At 50.9% G+C, this 27,827-nt stretch overlaps 2 protein-coding genes across 4 annotated transcripts in view; one reads left to right on the forward strand and one right to left on the reverse strand.

Annotated features, from left to right (window-relative positions):
* Positions 1–17,776, reverse strand: part of LOC149360527 (uncharacterized) — a 343,557-nt gene extending 325,781 nt beyond the window's left edge. For 2 of the 3 annotated variants that reach the window (XR_016288843.1, XR_016288844.1), the window contains exons 1-2: positions 11,766–12,054; positions 11,531–11,676 (exon numbers count right to left, since the gene is read on the reverse strand). Coding sequence is in view for 1 of the 3 variants with exons in the window: in XM_089572380.1 (XP_089428506.1) it covers positions 11,531–11,676; positions 17,620–17,685 (212 nt within the window). In the remaining 2 variants the exon portion in view is untranslated. Of the gene's footprint in view, positions 1–11,530; positions 11,677–11,765; positions 12,055–17,619 lie in introns of those variants that run through there. The other variant, XM_089572380.1, reaches the window with a different exon arrangement.
* A 6,029-nt stretch (positions 17,777–23,805) lies between these two features.
* LOC149360531 (uncharacterized) lies at positions 23,806–26,674 on the forward strand. The gene has a single exon (XM_089572375.1). The coding sequence runs from the start codon at positions 23,806–23,808 to the stop codon at positions 26,314–26,316; it is 2,511 nt and encodes an 836-aa protein (XP_089428501.1). The 3' UTR covers positions 26,317–26,674.
* Positions 26,675–27,827: the final 1,153 nt, after the last annotated feature.

A 27,827-nucleotide genomic window follows, 5' to 3' on the forward strand; every position in this document is an offset into this window, starting at 1 on the left:
TTCTTTTATGAAGCATTGTTTGACACGAGAATAACGGTGTCACTGAATTATTCAATTCGATCCTTGAGACACTTAATATTCCCACTATTCGTCTACCCAGGAATCCTCTTATTAGATTACTTACTGGGCATGGTAGATTTCCATTCTTCTTTAAAAACTTTGGCCTGTCTCCGTCTTCAACTTGTTCCTGTGGCAGGTTGTGAATACCTCCGTCATTACTTCCGGGATTGTTCCGTTACTGCTCCTTTAGTTTCTCGTTTAAAATCTCTTTGCTCATCGGACATCACACCATCTGTCTATCCCTCCCATCTCTGAGACCCTGCTGCTTGGGCTCTTCTCCTTCAAAAGGTTCACCTCATAAGTGGTACAATTCCTAATTATTCACGCTGATTTCTCTCTGTCCTTTAACTTCTCTTCCCCGAGCTCTGCACAGAGGAGGGCCCCTTGCTCTTTTATTGGGCATAGGCGCTTTCGTAATGGCGTGCTTACTGTGCTTGACTGTGACTGTGACTACGTCCTTGACTGTGTGACCGTGACTGTGTCTTTGACTGTGTGACTGTGCCTTTGGTTTTGTCTTGTTTTGTTTTGATTACGTTTTTATTTTTCTGAGTTCCTTTGTGGCCGGCACTCAGTGCTTTGTTTAGACTGTTCCTGTGACCATGACTTTGCAGTGACTTCGTTTTTTCTTTTTTATTTTTATTATTTATTCCGCGGACTGCATGCTGTGTTTTGGATATCTGCCTGTGACTAACTTTTACTGTGATGAACCTTTTGTTTTCTCTTCTGTCGAGTTTTTTTTTTACTGCTCTGTATTTCGCTTTAATTTTTTTCTTCTTCTCTGGCACATTTACTTTTTCATTTTCTTGAATTGGCGTTAAGCCTGGAAAAAGCTTTGCTGGTCCGGGCACCCTCTCTCTTTCTTTTATGTTTTTTACCTTTTCTCAGAAGACGAATAAAAGGGTATAAGGGGTCTGTGCGCATGCTAAAGCCGCTTCATCGCCGACTTTTCAAAGATTGCCGCACCCCTGTACCACCTCACGCGCGATGATACACAGTTCGTGTGGGCCGCGGAGCAACAGGAGGCTTTTGCCGAGGTGCGCAGATGACACCTGTTATTGCGCACTTTGATGAAGAGCCTGGCACCGAAGTCCACATCGACGCATAAATCTGGCCAGACGCATGAAGACGCTGACGCACTCTGTCGCGCACCCGTCGGGTTAGCCAATGATAGCATGGAGGACGAGAGTGGTTTTCTTGGAGTTGTCAGCGACTTAGACTTAATGACCCTACAGCGAGAGCTGACCCAGACCTGCGACCTATTATTTATTACCTGGAGGGTGGAGCCTCTGACGTACCTCGACAATTTTCTAGGAACCTGCCGGTCTTCTGCCTTCGGAACGGCATTTTAAGAAAAACTGCAGCAGTGTTGACTGAGCGCACCTCCTCGTCGTTCCGGCAGACCAACATGCCGATATCTTTCTTGCTTGTCACGATGAGCTCACCTCCGGCCACTTGAGCTTTCCCCGCACTTTTGCACGCGTGCGCGAGGCGTATTATTGGCCCAACCTTTCTCCAACGTTACGTCAGTGGCTGCCGCAAGTGCCAATGTCGTAAGGCGCCCCCTCTCAAGTCAGCGAGTTTGCTCCAACCTATTGAACCGCCTCGGACGCCGTTTGATCACGTCGGCATCGATCTTCTAGGCCCATTCCCTGTGTCACCGGCCGGTCATAAATGAATCACAGGCGCGACCGACTATTTAAGAAGGTATGCGGAAACTAAGGCGGTGCAGCGCGGCACGTCATCAGAGATCGCCCAATTTTTTATGCAGCAAATCGTACTGCGTCATCGCGCACCATCCCACGTAATTAATGATCGAGGTACGGCGTTTACGGCACAGCTCATGCGCGACGTGTTCGAGCTCAGTCACACGAGCCATCGCAAAACCACTGCCTATCTATCACCTACAGACGAACGGGCTCACAGAGAGACTCAACACAACAATCGCCGACATGATCGAAATATACACAGACTCGCAGCACAAAACCTGGGACGAGATTCTCCCGTACGTCACATACGCTTAAAACACGGCCACCCAGGTGACGACCCGCTTTACACCATTTCGTCTGGTCTACGGGCGTGACGTTCAGACGAAGCTGGATGCCGTGCTTCCATGATGCTCTGATGACGACCCGCTCACGCCAGACGGCGACCAATTCGCTCAGCGCGCCGAGGAAGCACGTCAATTTGCCCGTATTCACACTCAGCGGCAGCAAGCCACGGATGCGCGCCACTACAACCTCCGTCATCGGCACGACAAATACCATCCCGGGGACCAAGTTTGAGTGTGTACACCGGTATGCCTCCCAGGCTTGTCTGAAAAACTGATTTACCGTTACTTTGGACCTTACAGAGTATTGCGCCGTGCCACAGAAGTGACCTACGAAGTTCTTCCAGACACGACTGTGCAGCCTCAGCGTCGACCAGCCCGCTCTGAGGTCGTGCAAGTAGTCCGCATGAAACCGTATTTCACCAAAGCCACCTAGACTAGACAAGGCCTGTTCGCTCCTCCTCTCCACAGGGGCCTACGTCACACTAGTTGCCCGACCCGCCCGACCGGTCCGACCGTCAACGACGGTGAGAGTTCGGTGAAACACAGCACAGGCTCATAGAAACGCAGGCCTGTGGTTAGGTTAGGCAGCGAACGTGCTGACATTTCTCTTTTCCGGCTTCTAGGTTTTCGAGCTGCAGTGCGTCATACCGTATTCTCCTGGCTTGTGCACGTTGAAATCATGATGTGGTGCTAAAGAAAAGCACATTTGTAATCGCTGCAACATGGGCCGTTGCTGTGTGCCGGGGTGCCGCGGAAATTATGTTGGTGGCCCAAACTTAGAGTGTTTGGTTTTTCCTAAGATGAAGCTCACAGAAAAGCTTGGATGAGAGCAGTTCCTCGCAAGGATTTTACTCCAACCGTACATTCCAAGGTAGAAAGTAAAAACCTTCTGTAACTTTAAAAGTTGTTGAAGAATAGTTTCGGGAGAACCGGATGTAAATAATTAAGCTTTCTCATGCAGGTATGCGAGCTCCATTTCCATAAGCAAGACTTCATCACCAAGCTCTCACATGATGATAAACAAACAGGAAGAACCATAGAGCTCAACCGCGATCGTGTTCAACTTCAAAAGGGTGCAGTGCCTTCCGTGTTCCCCAATTGCCCATCATATCTTCCTTCTACACCTTCATGAGGGCACGTCGGGAAAATGTAAATTTTTGTAAATTGAAGGATGACGCCATTCAGAACAGCAGTCAGAAGAAGGCAGTTGCCAGGAAACTAAAAAAAATTAAAGAATTGAAATATTTTAATGCAGAGCACTCTGACCAATAAAATGTCCATAAAGTAATCATGTTACTGTTTTGCATGACTTCATTCATTTTGTTTATTTTAATGTCTAACACGCCATCCGCTTTCGAACATAACAAAAAAAACGTACATTTATTTAAAAAGCAACCGAATGCATGAGATGTAGCAGGTACTGCATGTCATGCATTCTGCTTCATTCTACTGCTTTTCTGTCTAGGAAAAAAATATTTTGAAGTTAATATGAACTAAATACGATGAACTGAAGAGCAGGAACTATAGCTATGCAATGCTCTGTCACAAGTATTATCATGCAGCTATAAAAACGAAGCACTTAGCTCCAATACGAAGTATATTGTAAGGGCCACGAAAGATAGCATAAATTATAAATTAATAAGGAAGATATTTAGCAAAATTATGCTCGCGGTTAAAAAGCTGTTGTTTAGTCGCTAATCCATATTTATTGACTCACTTCTAAAGCCATTGTACCTCGGATAGTGAAAAAGTGCGCTTAAAACTGCGGGCGAACCCCCGCAGTCCCGAGCGGAGGTCGGACAACTAGCGTGACGTCACGGAGCAAGCGGAGAGGCCTTGAGTAGTCTAGGTGGCTTTGATTTCACGCGGTAGAGGGCAGTACGCTCTGTGCTCGTCTGGTTGTCGCGCGGGACACCTTCGCCCACATGCCTTATCCATTTTTCTGCGCTTCTGCTGTTCTTTTTTCTTCCATTCCATCGCTCGTGCTCCTGCCCCGCTTTTATATATGTTTTTTTTTTTCTTTGGAAGGGAGAGTAATGCCACCGAGTGCTCTCAGGTGGCGCATGAAAAGCGACGACGTTGAAGTGTCTCGCGCTGGCTAGCTGCCGTATTCTGCTGGTTAGTGACCTGTCGCCGTATCTTCCGTGACACATCAGTTAAGCCCATTTCCTCTGCTTAACGGACACGTGGATGTACCATTCGGATCCAATGGAACTGGCTGGCTGCCGCTGCGTGTGTGGCGCTCGACGTCCCTACTACGCAGTAGCCGGAGTCACCATCTACATCAAAGCCAGTGGGTGCAACACCCTTCGACCTCGACGGAACCTTCGACATCGGTGAAATGTGCGCTATACGTCTCTCGGCAGAACGCATGGTCACATGTGCACCTACTTGGCGCCAAACATGACTGAAGGCGTTCCTGAATCATTCGTGGTCCGCAACATGCCATATCAGTAACTTAACCGAGCTTTCATCATATTCGATGATTTCAACCAGAACGTCAATACCAAATTCCTAACAAGGATGCAACGCTGTCTCCGAATTAAGCTGGTAACCCCCATATACGGCTACGACGTGTCAAACACTGGATAGACTTAGGGTTCCACGCCGAAAATGCAATTCAGGACATCAAATAAATGCGATGCTACTTGACCGACCCCAAACTCATGCCCATATCCATTAACCCGGTACCACCACCACTGGGTAGAGAGGGAATGTGGCCAGAAGACCTGCATCCTTAGACCGACGAAATCGTCATCATAGAAAGAGACATGAATTTGTGGGATCTAAAAATAAACATTAAGTAATTCAAAACTTGGGATGTGATTTATGAATAAATGAAGTTTCCTTAAAGACAACCACCTGTGCGTGTGTCATGACCTATCTGGGAAAAAAGTGGTATACTCCACGCAGCGGGAGCCGGAGCAACGCCATCTACAGGCGGTATCTGGGATCGAGACAGCCAATGCGTGACCTTTATGATCAGTAAGCATGTCGCTTGGCTTGTTTCAATGTTTCGTGCCTTAGCTCGCCAAAATGCCGCAGTTTTCCGTTGCTCCGGCTCCCGCCGCGTGGAGTATAGGGAACCCAAGCTCAAGTTTGGGAGCGCGACACCAGCGCCGCAGCGGCGAGCAGCGGAAAGTAGGGGCGCCGCCGCAGCAGACGCCCTGCTAGCTTTGTATGCACGTACGACGGGAGAGTCGCGCTAGGCGCGATCTTCGCGCTGACAGCCGCTGTCTTGGCGAAGCAAAAAGGAGGTAGTACGCAGGCCGTAATGCAAAAACCAAAGCGTATGTACACGGTGATCCACTCTTAACGCGAACACGCGAGTATGCGGCAGCGCTCTTCGGAGAGCCAGTGAGTCTGTCCCTACCGTGCCCGAAAAAAGTGGCAGACGACGCGCAGGCAAGTCGCTCGCTGCTCGATTTTCCAGCCTTGCCACTGCGAGTCGCAAACCGCTGAACCAATCGGCGAGACAGTCGAGCTTTCGGCAATGACGCCGCCCGCGGACAGTCGAGCTTTCGGCAACGACGTCGCCCGTAGACACGCCGGGCGACGAACTGCGCTGCTCACTGGCTGCCGTAGTCGTCGCTAAGCATAACCGTTTCGCATCGATGCTGCGCAGCTGAGGGCACTTCGGAACTGGCCAGCGCTGTAATAAAGGTGCTACTCGAGTCACCGTTTTGCTATGTTCCTCATCACATAATAAAACAAAGACGTGATCGATTTCCGTGATGCATTTAACAGCGGAGCCAGGTGACAACAGGCGAACAGCACTGGGCATCAGCAAAGCGGCTTTGGGAAAGAAATATGCTTGTATCGCAGTTATCACTTCTACCAGCTGCTTGGTATTGGCCAACGATCTTAAAAAATGATTCATTTTTGACGTTGTTCTACTCCAGGGCTTGGTATGAAAGCGAACAAACAATATTAGCGTATTTTTCTGACGGCGGCGGCAGACAAACAGGCCGGGAGGCCGGCCCTGAGAACCGCGCCGCTGCCGCTATCATGACGCTTGTACGACTGCGGTGCACATCAATACCGTCACGACATCCTCCTGGTCGCCGTAGTGCATTGCGAATCGCACCGAGCGCGAGTGCAGGAGACGCGGTCAAAGCAGACGAAATTCTCGAAAGAGCGCAAGCAATGTTATTCCGGAGAGCTTTCGTTTCAAGCGGGAAGGCGACCCGCAGGTCCCACTTGCAAGTGTGAACAATGGTGGTCAAATCTTTAGGGGAATCCCCCAAGGTGGAGTAGAATGTTGACGAACTGTCGTCTGGTCGCATGTCCTTTAGATTCACACGTAAGTGGATCGCCCTGCGCATCGCATGCAACTGACAACTACGATCAACAAGTGTCTCGCTTTATTTCGCAGACCTGATAGTACTTCGCATATTTCGAGCATATAATTATACAGTGGACTTACCTCTAGTTACATATCATACAGTACGACGTTATGCATTTTAAAGTCTAATGGGCCTCCTCGTCGTCGATTGTCTGCTCCACACAGTAGACGCGACTAATCAGTTTCCCCCCTTTAATTAAGTTTGCACTGCGGAATTGCGCGTCAGTCTGAAGAATCTTATTGCGGCTCATGCAGGCGATACATTGCGACATCGTGGGCGCGTGCACGTGCAAGAAAGCGCGCGTGCAAAGAAGCGTGGTGAAAGCAGCCCGAGCAGCGAACAGCGCCCCAGTTTTTACTTTTCTCCCATAGATGGCGCTGCACATCAGGCGCAGCAGCGCCACCCGGCGATGCTTTGGGAGCTTATACCACTTTTGTCGCCGTAAAGCCCTTAGACTTTCACTTTTTCACAAGATATTTCATCATCCTTCCTTTCGTGACGAACTGATCTCCCCTCCCCAATACATTTCATCAAGGCTAGTAGTAGTACCGCGGCACGCAGTAGTATCGCGGCAAAATAGCGAAGTCGGAATTCCATTTTGCAAAACCAATGTCATGTTTCAGTTATTCCTTCCGCGCACAGCTGCTTAGTGGAATCACCTTTCTGCCTCAACCGCTACAATTACTGACAACCAACGCTTCAAGACAGCATTAGAAAACGCTGTATAAGTAGGAGCATCTATTTTTTTTTCTTTTTGTTCTTTGATTATTTTTCTTCACTGTATTGCTGCGCTGTATGTAATGTATTATATTCTATTAACCAGCGCACCAAGAACTCAACAGTTAGTATTCTATAACTAGGAGCCATCATTTCTGTATTACTAATTAGTTTGCGGCACTGCGCATTTTTTTTCTCTTGAAGTTTATGTAACCACTCCCCTCTATAATTCCTCTGGCCCTGAGGGTACATGAAAAATAAATAAATAAATAGTACATCTCTGAAATGCTTCCAGAAATGATGCTGTAACAGCGGTTTCGTGGCTTCTCAGCACACAGCTCGGAACGGTGTCTGGTGTGGTGGCCAGCGAAAGCTAAGAAGCGCAAAAAAATGCTACCAAAAGCATTCTTGAGCGGGAAACCAGTGATGAACCAATTTTTTCATATGCTGTAAGATCATATCGATCAATATATCCGCAGATAACATGACGGCAGTCTTGAATCTTTTTTCTATTAACGTTATTGCTATCATCAAAAGCGTTCCCCACTAGTTTTCTATGGCAGTCTTAACTGTTCGATGCGACCAATGGAAACCCTTTCAAACAAATTTCGCTACACTTCAGAAGAATGGAAGTACGGACGATCAATATTTTCAGAACGATGTCTTTTAATTTTCCAATTTTGAGAATTTTTGTCGGAGCACGTTGGACATGATAGCAGCAGAACACTCTCTAATAAACGCAGGGCATTAAGGATTTCGCATTCACAGCACGTAAGCAGACACGTGCCCCAGAAAGTTATTTTACATGTCTGCTCGAGAACTGAAAAACCTTACGCGACAGGGCACGACCACTGTCGAACGAGAAACGTCGGCAGACAGTCCTACGCTAGCGCCCTCCACACTGCAGTCTGTGAACTTCATAAAGGCACCGCTTTCCCCACTGCTCTATACTCCAGGCTTTGTACTAACATTGTACCCTGGAAGCTTTCAGACGCATTCATGCACCCAGCAGCCGCATGTCCGGTATTTCAAGCATATGATGAACGCAGGAAACAATATGACCTCAAGCGCGGCCGCGTCAGCACTGGCACGATGTCATACGCAGCACCAAGTTAAGGCGCTCGTCTACCGAGCCGGAGTAGCCGGGTTCGACAGCGGCTGCCGCGTTTCGATGGAACGGAACGCGAAAGGCATCCGTGTGCTGTACGATGTCAGTGCAGATGAAAGATCCCCAGGAGGCCTCCACTACAGCACCTCTTTCTCTCTTTCTTCTTTCACTCCCACCTTCCTCCCTTGTCTTATGGCGCGGTTCAGGTGTCCACCGAGATATGTGAGGCAGATAGTGCGCCACGTGGCCAGTCGAATTCCGATGGAGGCGAAATTCTAGAGGCCCGTGTACTGTGCGATGTCAGTGCACGTTAAAGAACCCCAGGTGGTCTAAATTTCCGGAGCCCTTCACTACGGCGTCCCTCATAGCCTCAGTCGCTTTGGCACGTTTACCCCATAAACCAAACCTAGACTTTCTCGTTTTTGCTGTGACCCAAATGCCAACCGCGTGCGACTTCCATCAAAACAGCCGAACACTGTACCGCAGCCTTGGCGGCGAAAGCATTTCCTGGTGCATTGCGAAGATTTTCAATCTGAACCGGTGCGCGGCGCCCAATAAAGCAACAATATGGGCCATTTAAGACACCGTGCAAAGTGTTTACCATCGACAACTGTGGGCGCTCGCGACCGATCGTCTTTATTACAACCGGGAAGTTGTTGTAGACCGTAGTAGTGTCGCCCGAACGCCGATCCTCTCGACGCGGAACGCAACTCGCCAACTGAATCGACGATTCATCCAGTATACTCGGTTATCACTGCAGCGTTCCCACTTTTGAAGCACTAAAAATATGAGCGTAGTCCCGCGTAGGCAAAAGCGGTGGCGGCACTAACACAGCGCTTCCCGTCGCGCGGCCAAACGGGCCGTAGCGAGGATATATTGGGGCATAGGGGAATAGCGGGACGCTACTGCGCATGCGCAGAACGCTAACAGCCCTCGGGTGTTTGGGTGAGCGGGCGACGCGAAATCGGCGAAATAGCGTGCGCCCCAAAGCCGCTTTACGTTCGGTCAACATGGTGGCGCCTGTCGAAGCGGGGCCGCTCGCTTCATCGCCGATTCTTCCTTGCCGCTACTCTGTGGCTCACGCTCACGGCAAACTAAAGGCCCACGAGGCTTTCGCTTTGGGTGAAGTATCCTGAACCACAAAAGTTTAACGACAAAACACGCCAAATTTTCTGATTGCTTCGGTGTTTACAGAGCCGCTAGGCTCAGCGGGTACGCGTCGATTGACATCAGAAAGCGCGGGTGGTTCGAACCACTGATCTCCACGAACAGGCTTGCAATTTTGGTACCAAAAAGGGGTCACAAGAATTTGCGTCCCGGTAGCACACTTTTCTTATTTACGAAGTATAATTTACTCGCAACGGACGTAAACAGAATTGAGAATTCACACTACATTTGCGAGAGTTACAGTTGTGGGTTCCACCGAGTTCCGCAAGTGGCTAACAATAAAAAAATGTGAAAAGCATTTCTTGTACAGCTCGCGCCAAAGCGAGCGCAGAACTTATGTACAAAAACAACGCAAGGCACGCTCACGGAGGCAACGGCAACTTCCTGTATGGGTAGTCTTGGCTCGGATTGAACATGTCCGCATTATAATAATAACTTATTTCCATCAATGATGGGGGAGACTACGGATAAAAGCCGCTTGAGAACAAGCGACTTGACTGAAGTCCGCGGCCTCCCTACAAAGCAGGCAACGGTAGAACAACCACAACAACAAAAAAACTAGCAGAAAGCACAATATTCAAAATTAATGCACGCATACTTGATAGTCACAAGAGGTAAATAACAAAAGGCAAGATAACACTTTTAGTTGTTATTGTAAGCAAGGATTGGTAATGAAATGTTTGCGTAGGGTTCGTACAGAAATTGTATGCAAATCTATACCTAATTTCTGGAAAAAGTATTTGCATCATTTTTCACATTTCCTACGTAGTAATTGGAAGCTACAACAGTTTACACGTAATTTTATTTATAAAATGCAAAAATACAGCATATATATTAACTGCTTTGTTCTGAAAGCTTCTCTTTCCCGCGTCATGGCGCTGCATTCAAGCAACGCAAAGCGTCCATCCGCGACCCTAGTCTATAGACAGAAAACGTGAACCCGTTCCCCTAACGCTAAACGCATGCGGATAGAGTCGCCCTATTCGACAACTCCGAATAACCATTGGTGCGTATAATTAACGACTATGCCTTCGACGCAGGAGTCGATTCGTCGTACTCGCTCACAGGCACAAAGCCTGTAATTTCATCAACGAACGTTGGCACCGAGGACGAGGAGCGCATTACAGATGAGCCTGCCATCCTAAGTAAATTGCACTGTACCCATGCCCCTGCGCAAGAATCAGCCAGTCGCTTACCTGGTATCCACGACGGTCGAAGTGCTCAGCTTCGAACTTGGCCTCCACTTGATGATGTCACTAGCACCACCACCATCAGCAAAGTGCGCCGGGCTGTGCGACTCGAGCCGCCCGAAGCCGCCTACAGACCCGCGTTAGTGCTTCAGCAGTGCTATTCTAACGGAATGGCACGACGCAGCTGCCCCGCTACTGCGTGGTAGGCAGCAACGAAAGCGTCGACGAACCCGCCACTGAACAGCCTACAGCCGCCCAGCAAACAGCGGCTCGCGCTGGTGACTTGCAAACACTCATGCTGAGCTGCATCATGGTTACCAGCCGCAAGCACCGGGAAATCTAGCGACACGAAGCCAACTGGTCGGGAGAAGCCAATGACGCGAGAATCCGGCCCGTGTTTAACACCCGGACGCTGGCACTGCGTGCGGCGGACGCATCTGCACGGCCAGCGCGCGTTTGGTTCAGGGAAAGAGGAGCGACCGACGGTCACCTCATAGAATGTGCGTCCCGAGACGACTTAAAAGAGAGACGCTGGACTATCACCTGCTTCCCCGCACCTCAAGCTCACGGCTCCCACATTAGCTCGCAGCAGCGACGGTCCAAGAAGGCGCTAGAGAGTCTCGCCCGTTTGAGTGAGCAGTCGAACGAATTTTCCGGCTGTTGGACGGCAGCTGAACCAACAAGCACGGACAAGTACAGACATCATACTCGGAATAGGTGCCTGCGTCTCCTGAGCGCGCACATTGATTAGTAAGCACAAACCAACCGAGCATGACTGAATATGATTGCCCAAGTGTTGTATCCTCGCCGCCTTTCAAGACTGATCAAAGCAAACAAAAATACACGCGTCGTCACCTCACGAATTTGATATGCATAATGCTTGGAGACTCACATTAGCCGCCGGTGATGTGTGATGAACCACGCTGATCTCCGTGACGCGGTCGTGAATGCAGGAGCCCGTCGCTCGGATGCAACGTTGCAGGCACACCGGATGGCCGCTGGTAGACTGCGGTTGCTCTTCGGCTCCTGGTATGTTGCCTGCATTCAAAACCGACAGTTAGTGCGTAACCGCGGCATAACCAGGAGCAAGTCATTATCACCAAAATATTGGCGGACAGTTAACGTACCTTGGCTAAGCGCGGAATATCGTTCAGTAGCAATAGAGCTCACTGTTGTTCACGCTAGTTCACGCCGTTTAGCATGACCAAGTAAGTCAAGCTCTTCAGACAATCCGCAAGGCCACACCTCACACTCCATACAACATGCGTCCAAGCCGGCATACGCTTCGGGCGCCGCCGAAATGGAGGCGTTTGTGCCGAACGCGACAGAGACTGACGCGTGCCAAGCAGCGCCAGATCAGACGTGTTCAAACACGCCTAACTGATAATAGGACGCGAGGCGAAATGATGCTTCTTGTGTTTGTGTTGCTTTGGCATATTCCAGGGTTTTCCCTCTACCCAGAGCGCAGCGGCTGCGGCAAAAGAGCCTGTGCCGTCACCTGGGGGACAAGCTCTCCCTGATTGGCTGCGCTGCGTTGCCTGTGACGTCTTGTTAGGCGCGCGTGTCCCATTGGTTGGTTATTGTCTCTCTTGATGCCTCGGTGCTTCCGCTACGTCCTCCTCCTCCCCTCCCTCGTGGGTTGAGCGATGTCAGTGGCAGCGTCTCTTTTTTTTCTTCTTTCGCTCCAACCTTCCCTCCTTCCCTTACCGGGCGGTCATCCGCCGAGATATGCGAGAGATACTGCGCCATTTCCTTTCCTCAAAAACCAATGAACAAATTTATTACAGTGAGTGCCCCCAGGTGGCCGAAATCATTGCGGAGCCCTCCGCTAGGGCACCCCTTTCTGCGAGGCGCATAGAGAATGGGCTAACAACGAACCGTCATGCACCTGCTGCCGGGCGCGCACCTGAGACGAGGCACGCGCTTCTCCTCGGTGTCGCATTTTTCTCGAGGCAACTTTTAAGGCGGAAGCCTTTAATGTCTCATCGTTGTAAGCAGCAGTTGTCGAAAGAAATGTTACGCTTTTCAATTGGTAGAAACCAACGTTTGTTGAAACGGTCGTGACGTCACAGTGCGCGAATTTCAAACGGGGCCAATTCTACTTTGGCTAGTCACCATGCAACCAATTGAAGGGACCGTATAGTGATGCTCCCAAGTAAGTGGGAATGAGCTTAGTTAATTGCTTAATTACCCAATTAGACTAATTAACTATTCTAGTCAGGCCATATAAATAAATAAAACCTAGTAGGAAATTGGTCGAGCTCGGGAATCGAACCCCGGTCTTCGACGTGCGAGACGAGCATGCTATCCACTCCGCTATGCCAGCTTTTTTTTTGTCTTTATTGCCTGTTTTGACAGATTACAACAGATCATAAACAGATGTTCTGCGCTGCACACTCAAACAACAAGAACGGACATGTGTTTCACTCGCGTGAGAAAATCAAAACTGTCTCAGGGAACACAACTCTCCCATCAACTCGATAACTTCATCTCCAAAACATAGCTCCTTGTACACTTCACGTAGCTTAAATATGTTTTCTTTGAAGTAATCGCGGACAGAACGCGCATCTTCATCACAGTGTCGTACAGCCATCCTGCTTCGCCAAATACTGTGCAGGCCAAGCAGGAAAATTACATCATATTTATAAAGATCCGGCTCTATGTCCAGGAATCGTATCCCATACGGCGTTAGGGGTAAGTCTTTCTTTATTGTACGCTGGAGCACGTCCCAAAAGAGCAGCGCATCCCAGCAATCAATAAAAACGTGTTCTATTGACTCTGGTTTGCGACACAACAAGCAGTCAGCACCCCATGGTAGAAACAATCCCTTTTCCTCCATCCATGTTTTAACCGGCAACGTCCCAGTGTGTAACTTGAAGAAAAACGTCTTCACACCCGCTGGCACCAACATTTTTCGTACTCTTTTTAAAACATTTCCTGCTTGGCCTCCACTATACATAGATCGATAGATTGGCTCCGGGAAGACAGAGTCGAGCAAATCTTTTAACAATTTCTTACGCGTGACATTAGAAAGATATTTCAAACTGAAGCGCGCATTCAGAAACCGGAAAGCAAAGACAACTTCTTTCAAAAACCTACTTGCACTGTATCTCATCCCGTCCACACTGGAAATAACATAGTTTGGCAAAGCCGAAGAAAGCCTCACTTGAATAAATGTCCGCAGGAAAGGGTCGCGTTGATCTCGAAGAAACAGAAATCTTGACACCACCTGCCTCAGGTACAAGTGCGGCAAAGAAAGACCCCCTTTTCTCAAACGCAGAAATAAATTATCACGTTTAGTCCTCTCCCATGAGGACTGCCAAACAAAAACTGCGAAGAGACGATGAAACTTTTGAATGCTAAGTCGAGAGCATGAAAGGACCTGCAACAAATAGCACACTTTTGAAACCAGATATACATTGCATATGTTTGCGCGCGTGAATACAGACAGTTCCTTCCCCGACCATTTCTGTGCACGCGTGGAGAGTTCTTGAATTTTCTCCTTCCAAAAGTCATCGTTATCTCGATACTTGTCAAGAGGTACACCTAGGTATTTGGAAGGAACATGTGACCATTTTACACTTGCATGAAACAAAGGCGCTGATGCCCAATTCCCATGCCAAAGGCCCGCACACTTGTCCAGGTTAACAACGCTATTGGTTACATCACAAAATCTACGAACAACCGACATCGCATGTTCTATGCTGCTGTGGTCACTACAGAAAACTGCCACATCATCGGCATAAGCCAATACTTTAATTTCACATGCTTCCAGTTCGAAACCACGAATACAGCTGTTATTTATTACATTACGGCAAAGTGGCTCTAGGTACAGAGCGAAAAGTAGCGGTGACATTGGGCAGCCTTGCCGCACGGATGCTCTAACGGCAATTCTGTCTGTGAGCTCTCGGTTAACAACCAGATTCGTGGTACAGTTGCTATAGGCCATTCTAACCCCTTTTAGAATAACTTCTCCAACACAGACATGTTCAAGGATTTTAAAAAGAATGTCATGACATACACGGTCAAATGCCTTCTCTAAATCAATTTGCAACATTGCGACTCGCCTAAAGTCAGCGTCACAGCATTCCAGTATACTCCGAGTGACATGAACATTCGTGAAGATGGTCCGCCCTTGAATTCCACACGTCTGGTGGGGGCCAACCAAGATGTCCATAACTGATTGTAAACGTTTGGCTAATACTTTCATAAAAATTTTATAATCAACATTAGTAAGCGTTATCGGCCGATAACCTGTAACTTGCTTAAGCTGAGCAGGATTGTCAGTTTTCGGTATAAGTACTGTATGTGCACGAGAAAACGACGGTGGTAAAATACCAGTTCTAAATGACTCTTCATAAACGCGTTGCAAAATGAGAGCAGTTTCACGTTTGAACGCCTTATAAAATTCTGCTGTTATCCCGTCAGTACCTGGCGATTTCCCCAAGTGAAGCTCATCAATAGCGCATTCCAATTCCGCTGTTGATAAGTCGGCAGACAGCATGTCAGTGTCTTCACTGGTCAGTCGGGGTAATAGACTTAAAAATTCATCCTGAAAGGCCTGTACATCTGCCGATTTGGAAGCGAACAAATCACGGTAATGCTCACTGAAAGCCTCCCTTATCGCCTTGGGATTGTCTGTCAGAATGCCTTTGTTTTCAATTTCTACGATATCTTTTCTTCTAGCGTATCTTTTTTCTGTCGTCAAATTTCGCCTACTGGGCATATCATCTGCCAGCAAGCGATCTGCTCGTGCACGAATTGCAGCTCCCTGAAACAATGTCGCATCGATAACCTCAAGCTTTGCTTTAACTTCGCTGATAAGGTCACTGTATAGTCCCGGAGCTCTATTTTCCTCTGTAATTAATTCTTTCAACATCTGTTTTAGGTTCTTCTGTTTCGCTTTCTCAGCGTGCTTGATTTCTACGGACCTTTCAATAGCCCTCATTTTGACATCAATTTTGAATTCCTCCCACTTTTCTGCCCAACTTTTTCCATAATTCAACCGAACTTCTTCTAACACGTTCTTTGTTTCTGAAACAAACGAATCGTCCTTTAGTAACTTTGCATTCAGTTTCCACAAGTCCCAGCTGAATTTCGCTTGAGGTGTCACATTCCTGCCAATGGTGAATATGACGACACAACAGTGATCGCTAAACGTAACCGGTTCGACGATGTAGTTATCGCAAATTGCCGCCAGCTCAAGGGAAACGTAAGCTCTATCTAGCCTAGCATGACTACACCCTTGAAAATGTGTATAATGACGCCTCATTCCGCCCTTTGCAAACTGGGCTACGTCTTGAAGTGAATACTTTTCAATGTTTTCTTTCAAGAAAACAGCACTTTCGCTTTCGGTGACTGTTGAGCCTGATCGGTCATCTGCACTGAGAACACAATTGAAATACCCTAAAAGAATGACAAGTCTATTGCATTCCAGATACGCACATAGTTCCTGGAAAAACAAAAGTCGTTCACGGGGTTTCGTAGGAGCATACACACAGATAACTCTCAAATATTCCTCCCCGTACAACAGATCACAGAACACAAACCTTCCCCTCGTGCAATACACGACTGCTTGTTCCTCGATATTAAGACTGTTCTTAATTAACAGAACACAGCCCGCTGATGTCCCCACTGCATGACTAGCACGCACGTTATATCGCGGCTTGAACTGCGCAACCATAGCGTCTGTGGCGCTCGCACTCTCTACCTTTGTTTCTTGTACTGCAAGAATGTCCAGGTCTTTCTCATAGAGCAGGCGCCTTAGCTGACATTGTTTACGTCTAGCTGCTAGTCCACGCACGTTTAACGTGCCGCATTTTAAATTTGACGGAAGACAAGCCATGCTGAAAATCCTGAGCACAAAAAGGTACAAGTCCCTTACCAGGCGTACGCCTTACCCTCCGAGAAGGGGCGATTAATCAGCGCTCCTTGCGCTGCGCACGGGAGACGCGGACGATGAACGACACTCAGGCACATACTTCCCCTTGGCCCCGGTGGGTCTGAGCCTCTGGCGCTCAAGGCGTTCCGACCTGACCTCGGTGGAAGGTTGTGAAGGGGACGGCAACACCGTCTTGGCATGCTTAGCCGGACCGAAGGTGTCATGTGATGCCCTTTCATCCTCGACTGGCTCCGCTTCGGCGTTCATGGCAGACGCCTGGTCACTCATCGGCGGCGTTTCAGTCGCGTTGCTCAAAGCTCGCTGTTCGTTCGGCGTCTTGCTCGAAGTTTCCATGTTTCCTTTGGAGACGCTTCCCTGTTCCCCAGACGCACTCTTCTTTGGACGGTCATCAGGGGCCGCCGTTTCAGCTTCCTCAACGTCCATGATATCCTCTTTATCGTCACAGTCCTCTGAGGCCGCCCCTATCACATTGGCGTACGTACGTATGCAGTCCTCACGGACATGACCAAAGGCTCGGCACTTAGTGCAGCGAGGCGTCTGGCAGTCGCGGCGGATATGCCCGCGTCTGCGACATCGGAGACAAACAGGCGCCCTACCGGGCACAACCACAAGGACGGAGCCCCCGTAGAATTTGAAAAGATGCGGTAGCTCCTCCGCCGTGACTCCCTCTTTAAGCACCATTCGAGCGACACGTGTTGTCGACTCCACCGATTCAAATCCTGGAACACTCCATTCCTCATGCTGAATTTCCATCACTTCCCCAAACTCGCTCAGGGCCTTCCGTAGGGTCTCACTGGGTATGTGAAATGGCACCCAGTGAATCTTCACCTTGATCTCCTTTCGACAGGGATCAATAATGGCACAGTAACCGCCTTTCACACTCAGGCCCCCGGCCGCAAGTACAGTGTCCTTCGCCTCCTGGGTGCGGAACCTCACGAGCCAGAGGTGGCTCATCTGGTAAGCGCCAATGCCGCTGACATCCCTAAGGACGCCGGCATCTTCTAATGGTTGACGAAAGTCCTCTATTCGATACGGACGATTCGAGGTATCACCGTGCAAGAAAACACACAAACGCATACCTTCGTCAGCCGGCAGTGACGGTAGCAGAAAGCGATAACCAGGAGGTGGTCCAGACACCGATTCATCCCGACCAACAAAGGCCGTTGCGACACCTCGCCCGGAGCGAGCCATTTCTGCGTCCGTCTAGCAGGGCAGCCAGAAGCAGGTCCCCGCTATGCCAGCTCGATGGTTTGGAATAAACAAAGGCCCGTCTAGTGAATACGGTGTCTTGGCTCACTCTCATCCTCCCCCCTTCCCTTCCGGCGAGGTTTAGGTGTCCATCAAGATATGAGGCACAGATACATTTCCTTTCCTAAAAAACCAATTTACAGACGAGCGAGGCGTAGAACCGAATGGGCGATGGCGTTCTATGGACTCCCTGGCAGCGTTGCAAGATGCTGTCGCGTTCCACTCTTAGAGGCGAAGCTTAACATCTTAACCACACATCAGTGACCACACGTTACGTAAAAAAAGTGCCCCCCCCCCCCCCTGAATTTTGACGGGTGTTCACCGAGATATGTGAGACATTTACTGCGCAATTTCCTTTCCTCAAATATAATTTTCATTTCCTTCATTACGGGCCCTCTTTGTTTTCTTTCACTCCCACTTCCTCCCTACCTCTACGGTGCGGTTCAGGTGTCCACCGAGATGACAGAGAATTACAGCGCCATTTCCTTTTCTCAAAAAGCGTTGCGTTCAAAGGGCAAGGCATCGCGCCGAACGGGTGGTGGCGTTCCGTGGACTCCCTGGCAGCGCTACAACACGCTGTCGCGTTCCACTCCTTAAGGCGAAACTTGAGCGTCATTAATTGGCAGTTATTTAGTATTCAGGCATTCATCAGCAATTAACCATTAATTAGTGATTTGTCATCACTTAGTAATTAGTACTCAATTATATGTGACGCCACCAGTGCCACAGAAGCAGCGAAAGTGGTTCGGAAAACGCTTTCGCCTCTACGCACTTTAGACAGTCAAAGTGTCCCCTGAATTTTTTTTCCTGTGCGTATATCCAAGCCGTGTATCGTGCTCGATCCGCGCCTTTTAACAGCGATGCGGAAGGAGGGGAGGAGGTTGCGCCGCTGCGCGGAGGAGAGGCTACAGTTGGCACGATTCCAGCGCACGGACGGGCACCGCGAGCATGAGCCATTAAAGGCTTTCGCCTGAAAAAGAACGGTGCGCGCTCGGTACACAAACGCGGCACGGGCTGTTCGGTTCGAGAAGCCTGCCATGCTGGACCTCTTGTTCTGGTGCTCCGCTGCGGCCCCATAAATTCTCTACAAGCACACAGGATGTGGACGCCACAGACAGAAAGAGGCGCGCGGCACAAAACCACGTCCGCTCAAGCGCCGACGCTGGTTTCTGGAACCAAAAATTCGGGGGCACTTTGTCTTAAGTGCGTAGAGGCGAAAGCATTTTCCGCACCACTTTGCCTATGTGACACTGGTGACGTCACCACTGGATGACGTCACACATAACTGATGACGAAGAAATGACAAATTACTAATTAACGATTAATTACTGATTAATGACTAAACACTAATTAACTGCTAATTAATGACGCTTAAGATTCGACTTCACGAGTGGAACGCGACAGCATGGTGTAGAGCTGCCAGGCAGTCCACGGAATGGAACGCCACCACCCATTCGGCGCGATGCCTTGCCCACTGAACGCGACGCTTTTTGAGGAAAGGAATTTATGCAGTAATTCTCTGTCATCTCGGCGGACGCCCGAACCGCACCGTACAGGAAGGGAGGAACGCCACCACCAGTTCGGTGTGATGCCTTGCCCTTTGAATGCAACGCTTTTTTGAGGAAAGGAAATGGAGCAGTAATTTGCTGTCATCTCGGTAGACACCCGAACCGCACCGTAAAGGAAGGGAGGAACGCCACCACACGTTCTGCGCGATGTCTTGCCCTTTGAACGAAACGCTTTTTGAGGAAAGGAAATTATCTCATCTCGGTGGACACTCGAACCGCACCGTAAAGGAAGGGAGGAACGCCACGACACGTTCTTCGCGATGTCTTGCCCTTTGAACGCAACGTTTTTTAAGGAAAGGAAATTCTCTCATCTCGGTGGACAACCGAACCGCACCGTACAGGAAGGGAGGAAGTGGGAGAGAAAGAAGAAAGTGGGGCCGTAATGAAGGAACTGAAAATTTGATTTGAGAGAAGCAAATTACGCAGTAAATGTCTCGCGCATGTCTCGGTGGACACCCGTCAAAACGCGGACACATCTGCCGACACGGCCGCTGACAGTATGAGGCATTAAAGGTTTTCGCCTTAAAATATCGCAGGCGTTGCCAAAATCCCAGCGATGTCATCACTGGTTGACCTCAATGTGGTTGCAGTACTCCCGAATACATTCACCAAAATTTTAATCGTCGTGCAGCACTTCGGGTGGTGTCGTACATTTCTCTTTGCATATAGCTTATACGTTTTAGTCAACTTGGAGGCCAGCTTGCTACGGGCGTTCGGACCGATGACATTTTGCATGCTTTAAGGTATGGTTGCGTCCACTGAGATATCGAGGACCGATGACATATTAAACTTAATTTGCATGCTTTAAGGTATGGTTGCCTCCACTGAGATATCGAGATTTGAGAGCTACTGCACCCTTTCCTTTCCCCAAAAACCTTTTTAGCCTTGCTCAAAACACATGCTTTCGCATTCCTCGACTAAGCAGACAAGTGCCCTCAGAATTTTGAAGCGAGAGCTACACTACGCCACCCAGTCGAGCATTAAGCCGTGAGCCTGGGAGGCCGATAGTGCGCATGCGCGAAACTAGTGAGGAGCAGCAGGCGTTGGCGCATGACGTCAAAGTTCGCCGCCACCGCGTGTGGGTTCGTGTGGTTCGATCCCGGTCGCGGCGGCTGAATTTCTTTGGAGGAGAAATTCGAGGCCCGTGTACTGTGCGATGTCAGTGCACGTTAAAGAACCCCAGGTGGTCGAAATTTCCGGAGCCCTCCACTACGGCGTCTCTCATAGCCTTAGTCGCTTTGGGACGTTAAACCCCATAAACCAAACCAAACCAAACTTCTTCAATGCTTAACTCGGGTCAGAGGAGCCCACATCCCGGCCTACGAAACCTCGGGCGTAATCGTGGGCTGCCTCGTTCCCCGGGTTGGAACGCCTACTGGCGGGCGTCTGCAAGACGTGTGGCGCTTCGGCTCCGTCATTTTTTGACAGGAGCCACGACTCAAGTCATTGGATCCCATCAATTTCGCTCCCTTTGGATTCGGCAAGTTCATCGGCACCCGTGGACACCAAATTCATATAGGTGGGCCCCCTTTTACAAATTTTAACGCGGTTTTTCCTTCCCGCCTCCGGCGCCGACGCTAAGCCTAACGGCTGCGCCGGCGTTCGGCTGTGAGGGAGCCGCTTCTTTCGGCAAGATGGAAGAAACACTTCTGCAACGCGGCTATGACCCGGACGCCATGTCTTGGTCGACCGTTCCCGTCACTGTGGAACCCAAATCGGCACCCGCGGACTCGATCCGCAATGCAAATCTTCTGCGTCTGCTTGAGCGCCGGTCCAGACGCGAGGCCAAGATAGCGGCGAACGCCACGCAAACCACCGACAAGGCTGCTGCTACCCGCCAAGCTCCCGCCTCGCAAAAGGCGAAGGACGCCGGCCCAAAGGGCCGCAACCCTGTTACCAAGTGGAGGCCCAAGCCTTCACCAAAATTTCACCTAGACGACTTTGTCATCGTCATAAAGCCCCGGAAGTCATTGGCCATCCGGGACGTCTTTCAATACGGCGAGCTCGGTGCCGCGTTCGGCGCTTTCCTCGGGGCGCCTAAGGCGTCCGAGTTGAGCCTCCTTTTATGCAAGGACCAAAATTTGATCCTCGCCAGCACCCGGAGCGCCCACGTCGCAGACCGTCTGCTGGGAGATTTTTCCATCAAATCGACCATAGGAGATGTGCCTCTCGCCGGCCATCTCAAAGAACATGACGAGGACGTCTGTTATGCAGTCATTACGGTGGCCAACCATGAGACGTCCGAATCTCTTCAACCTAGCGTGCAGTGGAGGAGCGGCACTCTACTGGATATCCGCAAGTTCGGCAACTCCAACAAGGCCCGGCTCACCTTTGCCGGCACGGTTAAGCCAAATTACGTCCCCTACAACTCTGAAATCGTCTCAGTGAAGCCGTATTTGCGCACTATTCCGGCCTGCAGCTTGTGTGGAACTGTCGGCCATCGGGCAGACGCTTGCCCCAAACCAGCACAAGATAAGTGTGGCCTGTGTGGACAGCAGGCACCCATAAAAGAGGGGGTGCGGGCCCCTCACCAGTGTGTGGCCAAGTGTGCAGTTTGTGGTGGTGGCCATGCCACGAACTCGCGGGACTGCATTGCAAAATACCGTCCCAACAAGACAGCCGCCCCTAAGGGCGGGAAATCCAGCGTGACGGGCAGGAAGCCACATCACCCTGGTAGCGTCGACAGCGACGCTTCAAAACAACAGACGCCTACCAGCGGGAAGGACGTAAAGGGCTGTCAAGTGCCACCACCGTCCCCACACGGCGGCCAGGAGAAGCAAGCCCGCTCCCAAGACAAGAATGGCGCGGCCGGTTCCTGGGCCAACGCTGTCAAAAATGGCAAACAAGTGAGCGGTTCAGGCAGGGTTGCCTCCTCCTCCCACCCCTTCTCCCCTGCCCCTCGCTCGGCGGCTGACGCTGAGCTCCACAACCTTGTAGCTTCTCTCCGGGCCCAAAACGAGATGCTACTTGCCAAAATTGAAGCCTTAGAGGCTAGAACAACTCCCCATCCTCCTAGTAACCCCGACACAGAGGCTATGGAGAGCGAGACGGCGGCGACACCGGCTATGGAACCTTCCCTTGCTGAACTCGAAGCCCGTCTCAATGCCAAATTTGACACCTTGTTGGAGACAGCGATGGAACGCCTTATAGCTCGAGTCATGGAGGCTATCCCCTCTATGATCGCTCAACACGTCGCGAGTAACCCCCGCCTTTCTCGCAGAGCCGGCCCCCTTAAGGACGTATCTGGTCGGCCCTCTAGATTATCCCGGCGAGTCAATGACCTCGACGATGACGAAGACAGCTGCCCCCTTCCAGGTGCTGAGCTTCAGCCCCTGGTATCTGGCTCGGGGGCAGCCTCACTACCACCTATCACGTCAAAATCTGAGCATGGCGGGACACCCTCGGTATAGGCGCTCCCCCCTTTCCAAATCGGCTTCCCCCATTACGATTACTCAATGGAACTGTCGGGGGCTCCGGTCCCGTTCCAAGCGCGCCGACCTCCGGCTTTTCCTATCAACCTTTGAGCATTTGCCAGCGGTGGTTGCCCTCCAAGAGCCAGGGAAAGGCGCCACACTAATAAATTATACGACGTTCCAGCAGGACCCCTCGCCTTGTCTCTGCGTTCATAGAAATTATACAGCCAACCAGGTCGACTTAGACATACAACTTGAATACTCCTATGTAATGGTGACCCTCCTCCCACTCCGCAAGCAGGACCCACCGTTACACATACTCAATATATACTGCAATCCGAAATTGCCGAATGTATCATTCGCGGACCTCTTTAGCCGCGCGCTGAGAGTTGCGGGTCGGGACCCCCTCCTGATTGTGGGCGATTTCAACGCTCCCTCTCGGATGTGGGGTTACTGCCGTGAAGAGAAGCGGGGACGCAAGTTGGCGGAGCTTGCGTCAACGCTGGGCCTCACTCTTCACACTGACCCCATCCATCCAACTCGTATAGGCAACTCCGTGACAAGGGATACGTGTCCGGACTTGACCTTCACCCACAACATTCAGTATGCAGACTGGGTCAACACCGAGGAAACCCTCGGCAGCGACCACTGCCTCCTGAACATTACGATTAGGACCTATCCTTTCGCGCGACCAACAACACAAGCCCGACTCCCAGATTGGACCAAGTTCAGGCAAAATTATAACACTGCCACACCAATACATGAACAAGGCTACCAGTCTTGGTCAGAACAATTGGTCTCTAGCGTTCGCTCCTCCGAAACTCAAATTCAGCTCTCAGAGGCGGTTTCTGATGTGGACAACAACCTGCTCCACCTCTGGGAGGCCCGGCATTGCCTCGTCCGTCGGTGGCGTCGGCAGAAGCACAACCGGATACTTAAAGCTCGCATCGCCGAGCTCACTCAACGAGCGGTTGAGTATGCGGCCCAACTCGCCGACTCCAACTGGGTGGCACGATGCAACACGGCCGCGCGGTAAATGTCCAGCCGCAACACGTGGCGACTTTTTCGCGCCCTAATTGACCCCACGCAAACACGCACGGAAACTCAAAAACACCTCCAAAGAGCCATACACAGCTTTCAGGGCAACACAACTCAGTTGGCGCACAAGCTCCGGGACCAGTACTTGTGCACCACCCAGGACCCCCGCGGGCCGGCGTACTCTTATGAAGGTTCTGAGAACGTTGAGCTGGATCAACCGTTCCAGCTCCATGACCTGAGGGCGGCCCTGGCAAAAATGAAACGTGGCACCGCTCCGGGTCGGGACAAAATTACAGTCAAATTGTTAGCCAACCTCCCCGACCCGACATACTTGTCTTTACTGAATTACATTAACTCAATCTGGCTTGGGGAAGTACCACTCCCCATCGACTGGAAGACCGCCCTGGTCACCTTCATTCCTAAACCTGGAAAGGCCATCAACACGGACAACCTCCGCCCCATCTCTCTCACTTCTTGTGTGGGCAAACTCATGGAGACTATGGTACGCGACAGGCTGTCCGAGTTCATGGAATCCAAACATCTTTTCGCGGACACCATGTTCGGGTTTCGCCCACAGAGATCTGCACAGGATGTCCTGCTACAACTCAATCGGGCTGTTCTTGACCCCGTCGAATGCGCTCACAATGACAAGGTCGTACTCGCCTTGGATTTGAAGGGAGCATTCGACAACGTTACCCACGAGATCATTCTCACCCACCTATCTCAAACTAACTGCGGCAGAAACGCCTTTCAATACATTCGGCAATTTTTGACAGACAGACAATCTTACATTCGAATCCAGGATAAGGAACATGGCCCTTTTCATTTAGGAACCAGGGGTACACCACAGGGCGCGGTGCTCTCTCCCCTTTTATTCAATCTGGCTATGATGCGCCTACCGGCCCAGCTGGGCGCTGTCACCGGTGTACAGCATGCGCTGTACGCCGATGACATCACCCTGTGGGCCACACAGGGTTGCCTTGGAGACATTGAGGCCAACCTGCAGGAGGCGGCGACCATAGTGGACCGTTATGCTCGCCGCTGCGGCCTCCAATGCTCCACCCAAAAGTCTGAATTTGTGCACATACGCCCCTCACCAAAGTGCACAGCCAAAATTTCATTGTCTCTTGAGACAGGTCCAATCCCTGAAAAAATCGAAGTCCGGGTACTGGGGCTCTTTATACATCAAGACAGACGGTCAGAAACAACATTGGCCAAACTCCGCCAGGTGGGGGACCAGGTGGGCCACTTAGTCCGCCGGGTTTCTAACAAGCGCGGGGGGTTACGATGTAAGGACGCCTTGCGGCTGGCGCATGCATTTGTAACCAGTCGAATTCTATATTCGACTCCATACCTCCACCTGCGGAAGCAACACGAGGATTCACTCGAAGTCATCCTCCGCAAAATTATTAAGCGGGCTCTGGACCTCCCCGTGACCACCTCCAACAAACGCCTCCTGGGGCTGGGCATGGTGAACACATTTCGGGAGCTCCGGGAAGCTCACTTGACCAACCAATACACACGTCTCTCGAAGACATCGTCGGGTCGCCGCCTTCTTGCCCGACTACACATCCAACACACCACTCTCATGGAAGAGCGCGTACGTATTCCATCCCAGTGGAGATGCGCCCTCCACGTGCGCCCTCTTCCCGCGAACATGAACCGTGAGGACCATAATGGCCGGCGCCTGGCGCGGGCGGAAGCCCTGGCCCGCCACTATGGATCGAAACCCGGCGTATTCTACGTGGATGCCTCCGGCCCCCACCATGGGGGATGGTTCACGGCCGCAGTCGTCCAAGAATCCAAAACAGTGAACGGCCTTACTTTCCGAGCCCGTGACATAACACACGCGGAGGAGGTCGCCATTGCGTTGGCTGCATCTCATTCCAATTCAAAAACAATTATTTCCGACTCGCGAGGGGCATGTCGGAACGTCGAGCAGGGCTGGGTACCGTATCGAGCCTACCGCATTCTCCAAAACAGCGTCTATACCGGGGACCCCGCTCACCGGCGTATCGTTTGGGCTCCTGCTCACATGGGCCTTGAGGGAAATGAGGCAGCTGACGCCGCCGCCCGCGCGCTCTCTCACCGGACATTCCCCTCCGACCCCGACGATCAGGAACTCGAATTCTCTCCAGCTTACTCGTTTAAAGGCATTTCTTTACTTTATCAATCTGGCCATAGTCTTTATCCCCGCCCGTGTAAAGGTCTCTCAAAGGCGGAGGAGCGGCTTCTGCTTCGCCTATATACAAATACTTTGGTGTGCCCGGCAGCTCTAAAACACTTTGACCCTTCTTTCTCTGGCAGCTGTCCGCACTGTGCGGAGAAGTCTTCGGACATCTACCACATGGTGTGGGCCTGCCCCTCCAACCCTGCTATCCCCCCTCACCCCAACCCAACCCGGGAGGACTGGGAGGCGACCCTGCTCGGCTGCTCTGACCTGCAGGCCCAACGGGCCCTGGTCGCGCGAACCCGGGCAGTGGCCGACGCCACTGGGGTCCCGAACTAGGGACCTCCACCTAGTACTTGTGAGGGCTGGCCCCCTTTGGGTCAGCTCATACCTCACCTCCCGAAGTTTATCTGTAAATAAATGTTTTCCACCACCACCACCACCACCCCGGGTTGCCCGAATGGGCCGGAACCCATAACAACTCGATCTCCCTTGCGGGGGTGTGGTGGGTGCTTCTGAGTATTTGAAGGGAGAAAGTAGCGTAGCCATTAGCACGCTCGGCTGCGGTACGGAAGGATGGTGGTTCGAATGTCATCGTGGACAGATTTTTTATGCGAAGCATATTACAATAGGTAACCCAAGCCCTTCGTGATGGTTACACGCCGTGCACACCACGTGACACAATGACGTCACGATAGATGAGAGACGGGGCTCCAACTCGTGCGGTCGCTGCGGTTGCACGCCGTGCAGACCACGTGGTATGGTAACGTCACACCACGTGACACAATGACGTCACGACAGATGAGAGACGGGGCTCCAACTTGTGCCGTCGCTGCGGTTGCACGCCGTGCAGACCACGTGGTGTGGTGACGTCACCCCACGTGACACAATGACGTCACGACAGATCGCCATCACGCGCTGGGAGAGGGAGAACGATGCCATCGCACAGACGCCGGAATGTCCTCGAGCGGCATTCCCGCGCATTTCGAACGCGCGTTCACACTCGTTGTAGGTGAAACGCTCGCTCCACCGGGCAGGCGGACGCGGCTTCCGTGGCAATCCAGACGCTCACCCAACGCGCGTCTCGGGGTTAGCCGGCCACAATATGCTTCGCATCTCACCAGGGTTAACCAAGTTAAGCCTCAGCCATTTTTTTCTGGTCTCACTGGTCTCTCAAAAAATTCGCTGTGGCTTAGCTTGGTTAAGCCCGGTAATTGCGAAAGCAATATCCGTACCCACGCCATGGTACAGCTGGTAGTGTAGCTGGTGGTGGTGCTCGTGGTTAGACTTGTGGTGATACATCGGTTATACAATCCAATCCAATCTAATCCCATCCAATCCAATCCATTCCAATGCAATCATATCCAATCCAATCCATTTCAATCCAACCCACTCCATTCCATTCCAATCCACTCCTATCCAATCCAATCCAATAAAATCCAGTGTAATCTACTCTAATGTAATGTAATGTAGTCTAATCTAATCTACTCCAATCCAATCCAGTGCACTCCGGTCCAGTCCAGTCCAGCCCAGCCCAGTCCAGTCCAGTCCCATCCAGTCCAATCCAATGTAATCTAATCCAATGTAATCCAATCTAATGCAATTGAGGTCAAAGAAGGTCAATAGTGGTCACCGCTGCGGCACGATGGTGGTCAGCGCCGCGGCACGGCAAAGGCGTGAAAGTGCAAGTAGTATTGTTCTGGTGGTCACCGCCGCGGCACGATGGTGGTCACCTGCCGCGGACGCAAAGGCGTGAAAGTGCAAGTAGTATTGCTTTCGCAATAAAAGCGTGACTCCTCTGCTGACAACCTTCTGCTGAGAGCCTTCTGTCGACAATGATGAGGCATTAA

The sequence above is a fragment of the Amblyomma mixtum genome, chromosome 2, assembly GCF_055824585.1.
Source record: "Amblyomma mixtum isolate Tamu chromosome 2, ASM5582458v1, whole genome shotgun sequence".
In the NCBI taxonomy this organism is placed as follows: Eukaryota; Metazoa; Arthropoda; class Arachnida; order Ixodida; family Ixodidae; genus Amblyomma; species Amblyomma mixtum.

What these genes read in the sequence shown, in the direction of transcription:
- LOC149360531 (XM_089572375.1), top strand. Translation starts at nt 23,806, where the DNA reads ATGTCCAGCCGCAACACGTGGCGACTTTTTCGCGCCCTAATTGACCCC.